General features: G+C 41.5%; 1 protein-coding gene across 1 annotated transcript in view; it reads left to right on the forward strand.

The window, feature by feature from the left end:
- The first annotated feature begins 5,472 nt into the window (after positions 1–5,472).
- Positions 5,473–6,162, forward strand: part of BNIP3L (BCL2/adenovirus E1B 19kDa interacting protein 3-like) — an 18,648-nt gene continuing 17,958 nt past the window's right edge. The window contains exon 1 of the mRNA XM_012662986.1: positions 5,473–5,806. Within this exon, the coding sequence (XP_012518440.1) occupies positions 5,707–5,806 (100 nt within the window). The 5' untranslated portion in view covers positions 5,473–5,706. The remainder of the gene's footprint in view (positions 5,807–6,162) is intronic.

The raw sequence follows: 6,162 nt of genomic DNA on the forward strand, positions 1-6,162 counted from the left end.
CATTTAGTCTTTTACCATTACGGTATGTTATGTTCTAGAATTTTTGTAGATGCCTTATTAGGCTAAGGAACCATTTTTTTTATTCCTAGTTTTCTGAGGGTTCTTAATCATGAATCGGTGCTAGCTTTTGTCAGACATTTTTTCTGCATCTAATGAAATGATCATGTAGTTTTCTTTATAATGTTGATATGGTGTATTACATTGATTTTCAAATATTGAACCAGCCTTGCATTCCTGGAATATTGCTGGCTGCTTTTGCTAGTATTTTGTTGAGTATTTTTGTATCAATGTTCACAAGAAGTAATTGATCTGTAGTTTTCTTATCTTTTAATGTCGTCATCTGGTTAGTGTAATGCTGATTTCATAGAATGAATTTTCCTCCTCTCCTATACTACTGAAGAATGTGGCAAAATTGTTACAATTTCTTCCTTAAATGTTTGATAGAATTCCTAAGTGGCAAAATATTAAATATTGTTCTGTCAAGGGTCACATAGCTATCAGTCACTCTACCAGGAGAACTATAATATTTGTCCCTTTGGGGGATTGAAATGCACTGTTGCTTTATTCTCACTATTAAACACAATGATGAAACACAGAGTAATTTTTGTAACTTATTCTACTTAAATAGTTGTATTCATGTTCTAACTTATTTTGTCTAAAATTTTTTATATACATTTTCAGTCCATGAAGTATTCTTTACTTATTCCTCTCATATTTATAAAATTTTTAGCTGTATATTTCATTTATATTTACACACCTAAATATAAATGCTTATAAAGAAATCCAAACTTCAATGAGCTAGAGGATGACTACACATTGTGGCAAAAATTCTGGAAAACAACAAAAAAATTGGTAATATATTAACACTGGAAGAATACAAAGAAAAGATACATAGTAAGAGGCATTAGTTCAAAAGTTGAAAACTTGATTATTTTAATCAAGTATCACTTTGATTTATTTTTAAATAAATGTTATTAAAACACGATGTATATAAATTCATTTTCTACTGCTTCCAAGCAAGTCACCACAGACTTAGAGTCTTAAAAAAAATGGAAATTTATTATCTCACTGTTCTATAAGTCAAGAAGTCCAGGTGGGCTTGGCTGGTTTCCCTGATCTAAATCTCACAAGAATGAAATCAATATATTGGCTGGAGAGGCTCTTCTCAGAAGGCTTTGAGAAAAATCCACTTTAAAGCTCCTTCAGATTGTTGGAAGAATTAGTTCCTTGCAGGTCGAGACTGATGTTCCTCTTTCCTTGCATCAGATAGAGGCCACCCTACCCCATCCCACAGCCCCCCATCCCCACTTAGCTCCTAGAGAGCTCTCTTCCTTTATGGGTCCCTGTGTCTCTCTCTATGTCTCAGAGCCAACAACAGCAAGTAGAATCCTCACATCTGGAATCTCCCTGACTTCCTTTTCTGCTTCATTTCTCTTTTTAAAGAGAGAATTCTCTGCTTTAAAGGGCTCATATAGGCCGAGCGTGGTGGGCTCACATCTATAATCCCAGCACTTTGGGAGGCTGAGGTGGGAGGATCACCTGAGGTCAGGAGTTTGAGACCAGTCTGGGAAACATATTGAGACCCTGTTTCTACAAAAAAATTTTAAAAGAAAATAATTAGCTGGGTGTGGTGGTATGTGCCTGTAGTCCCAGCTACTTGGGAGGCTGAGGTGAGAGGATTGCTTAAGTGCAGGAGTTTGAGGTTGCTGTGAGCTACGACTGTGCTACTGCACTCTAGTAGCCTGAGCAACAGAGCAAGACCCTATCATTCATAAATAAATGAATGAATGGATGGATGACTAAATAAATAAATTGCTCATATGATTAGATTGAACCCACCCAAATAATCCAGGGTAATCTCCTTATTTTGGGGTCTATAACCTTAATTCCACCCACAAAGTTCCTTTTGCCATATACTGTTACATATTCGCAGGTCCCAGTGATGAGGGCATAGACCTTTGGAGGCCATCTTGCCTGTAACAAAATATTTAGAGAAAAAGTATAATATTTAGAAAGGAAAAAAAGCAAAATCAGAAAACGATAGGTACTGAAGATAGGTAATGAGCTCTGACGTACATAATTTGTGTGTCTGAAGAAAAATAATATAACAGAGGAAATACTTAAAGGTATAATCCAGGAAATTTTCCAGAAATGAAACCTAAGTCCATAAATGGAAAAGACAACAGATATCCAGGAACACCTGACACAGAATAACTCATACCCAGACGTATGGATGTATGACAAAAAAAAAGAAATAGCCATTTGCAGTCAATATGGGGTAAAGGGGACTAGATTTACCCTCCTGCATGAAGTTAAAAACACACACACAGACAATGGATTTGACGACACTGGACATTGTGCAACAAAGGACAATGATCCCTGAGAGATAGAATTCCAACAAGGTGAGTCCCATGATTGCTGCAGCTTACTACCTTGTGACAGCTTCCAGGCTGTGGCACAAGGAGAGGACACTGAAGTGGAGCCTGGGAAACTCGCTGAGTTGAGGGGGTGCTGCTGAGACCAAGGTGACTGTCATTCACAGGGAAAGTGCCAGAGTGATGACAGCTGCACAGGGGAAGCCCCACAGGTCTGCAGAAGGCCCTGAGTACTCAGCAGAGTGTACCGATCACCCCAGACATGTACGGAAACCAGGAATGGAAGGGAAATTCCTCACATGACAAAAAGCATGTATGAAAAACCCACAGCCAACATCACACTCAGTGGTAAAAGACTGAAAGCTTTTCTCCTAAGATCATCAAAAAGACAAGGATGTCTGCTTTCACCATTGCTATTCAACGTTGTACTGGAAGTTCTAGGCAAGAAAAATAAATAAAAGGCATCCAATTAGAAAGGGAGAAGTAAAACTATCTGTACTTGCAGTTGACATGATCCTAAGCATAGAAAATCACAAAGACTTTTTTAAAGCTACTAGAGCTAATAATAAACAAATGTAGCCAACTTGCAGGGTACAAGATCAACACACAAAAATCCCTAGTGTTTTTATACATCAGCAATGAATAATATGAAAAGGAAATTAAGAAAACAATTAATTTACAATTGCACACAAAAGAGTAAGATACCCAAGAATGAATTTAACGAAGGAGATGAAAGACTTATACACTGAAACATACAGAAATTGCTGAAAGACATTAAAGCAAATCTAAATACATGGAAAGATGTTTGATGTTCAGAGATTGGAAGACTTAATATTGTTAAGATGGCAACACTACCCAAAGAGATCTACATATTCAATGAAACATTCCAATGGCCTCCTTTCCAGAAATAGAAAAGCTGATCCTCAAATTCATATGGAATTTCTGGGGGCCTTGAATAGATAGAATGTTATTGAAAAAGAATGAAGTTGGAAGATTTACACTTCCCAATTTTAAAGCTTACTATATATATATATATATATATATATAAGTAATCAAAACAGTGGTACTGTCATAAGGATAGACATACAGACTAGTGGAATAAAATTGAGAGTCCAGAAATAAAGCCACACATCTATGACCAAATGATTTTCCGCAGGGTGCCAAGACTATCCAATGAGGGCAAGAATGGCCTCTTTAAGAAATGGTGCTTGGAAAACTGGGTACTCACATGCAAAAACATGGAGCTGGATCTCTACCTCACATCATATACAAAAGTTAACTCAAACTGGATCAATGACCTAAATATAAAAGCTAAAGCTATAAAATTCTCATAAGAAAACACAGGGCTAAATATTTATGACCTAAAAACAGATAAACTACACTATGTAAAAATTAAAATCCTGTATAGCAATGGACATTATCAAGAAAGTGAAAAGATCACTTACAGACTGGGAGAAAATATTTGCACATCACATACAGTTGATTCTCATTGTTCTCAGTAGCTACATTCTATAAAGTTGCTGAGAATAGTGAATTACCAATAATGAGCCATTGCTCTTAGGAGAAATACAGCGTTAGGTTCCTGTAAGCTTCTGGTCACATTTTCATTGACCAATTAATACATAATTTTGTTTTATGTGTGTTTCAGCTTAAGGACATCTTATATGATATGTATTGTTGATTCATTAACATGGAACTCATAACCAGCAGCACTATCACTCATGCCTGAATGAAGCTTCTCTAAACATGTATTTTCTCTGTAAGACACATTACAGCCGCCTTGCACTGAGGGACATACAAAGTACTTCAACACTATGCTTGAAGACCATTTTAAACAACAAAATCATCAACAAAAAACACAAAATGCAAAAATAATGGCATTTAATAGACCACCAGAAGGGCACTTATTCACAATATGAGAGCTAAAACAAAAAGGCAGAGTGTTGCCTTGTTGGACCTCAGCTGGGCACATGCATGTCAGATGTCAGCCAATTCAAATTTTTCACCACTCTGCCCATGTCCACAAATGACCATGAAAGCACTGCAAGTAGTGACTTGGGGGTTACAAATAAATTTTAGCAAGTATACAAATTTGCAAATACGGAGTGTGAGAATAATCAGGACCAGCTCTACTGAGTAAGGGTCTAGTATCCAGAGAAACTGAAACCCAAATACATTGCTGGTGGTTTTATGTAAAATAGTATAGCCCCTGTGGAAGACAGTTTGGCAGTTCCTCATAAAATTAAACGCAGAATTACCATATGACACAACAATTCCACTCCCAGGTATATACCCAGAAGAATTAAAAACAGGTATTCACACAAATCCTTGTACACAAATGTTCACGGTAGCACTATGCACAATAGCCAAAAGGTGGAGACGGGTCAAACGTCTATCAACATAAGTATGGATAAACAAAATGCAGTCTATACATACAATGGAGTATTACCCAGCCAAAGGAAGGTATGGAGTAGCGGTACAAGCTACAATGTAGATAAACCTCAAAAACATTATGCTAAGTGAAAGAATCCAGACACAAAAGGTCATATATTGTATGATTCCATTAATATGAACTATCCAGAATGGGTGAAGCTTTTGAAAACAGTAGGTGGAGTGTTTAAGAATGTAAAGTTTAGTGTCAACCACCACAGGATACATGGCTTCCCATGTCATGTCCCAGAAATAGGATAGGCGAAGTCTGTCTGTCTGTCTTGGTGTTCCAATGACGGTGTGTTACCTTTGTAATTAAAATTTTAAAAATTCTGTAATAACTAAAAGGTCTGAGGGGCCTTATATTGTTTCCCACTGGAAGTATTTATGTTTCGCCAGCCTTATTTTAGGTTTACGACTGGGGTTGTTGGCTTCCCTTCTGTCACCACAGTACCTACTCCAGAGGTGAGTCGTTACAGACGTCAGAAAAAGAACTGCTCAGGCACAGGAGAAGACGATGTGGGACTGCCCGTGTGGGAGGAATGTGGGCGCCAACACGTGAGCACACGTCCTCGTTACACACGTCTCCCTGTCCTCCAGCCCAGTGCCACCCGCATAACTCACGCTGTCGGGTCAGTCCAATTACTGGCAGGAATTCGTTCCCGGCGCGCCGGTCAGCGTGACTCGCGCGTCCGCAGGTCTGGGGCCTACAGGGCGACGCCCTCTGCCCCGCCCCGCCGCTTGTTGTGTTGTCATCACGTGGTCTGGGCGGGCCCTGACGTCAGGGCGGGGGAGGGACTGCGCAGGCGCAGAAAAGGGGGCGGGGGACTCGGCTTGTTGTGTTGCTGCCGGAGAACCGGAGACGGTCCTGCTGCGGCCGTAGCTTTCCAGTCGCCCGACCATGTCGTCCCACTTAGTCGAGCCGCCGCCGCCCCTGCACAATAACAACAACAACTGCGAGGAAGGGGAGCAGTCTTTGCCCCCGCCAGCCGGCCTCAACAGTGAGTGCTGGGCCGACGGGCTTGGCGGAGGGGATGGGGGGAGGAGGGGCTGGCCCAGCCGCCGACGCCGGCGCCGCGCGGGAGGGGGGGGGGGGTGAGAGGAGAAGGCAGCCCATTGGTCAAGGCCGAGGATGTTGGGCTGACTGACAGCGCCCGTCACCTGTCAGGAGGAGGTGCCCCTGGCTTCCTCTTGGCCTGTCTCCGCTCACTCCGGGGGTCTTGGGCTAGGGGATGCTGGGGGTCGTGGGCCGGGAGCGCGGGCGGGTGAGGAGAGGACAGGAGGCGGCGGGGACGCGCGGGTCCCACCCGGAGTCCCCCGGGAGCGGAGCCAATCGGGGTGGGGAGGGGGCGGGCTG

Source organism: Propithecus coquereli, unplaced genomic scaffold, assembly GCF_000956105.1.
Source record: "Propithecus coquereli isolate 6110/MARCELLA unplaced genomic scaffold, Pcoq_1.0 Scaffold79, whole genome shotgun sequence".
In the NCBI taxonomy this organism is placed as follows: domain Eukaryota; kingdom Metazoa; phylum Chordata; class Mammalia; order Primates; family Indriidae; genus Propithecus; species Propithecus coquereli.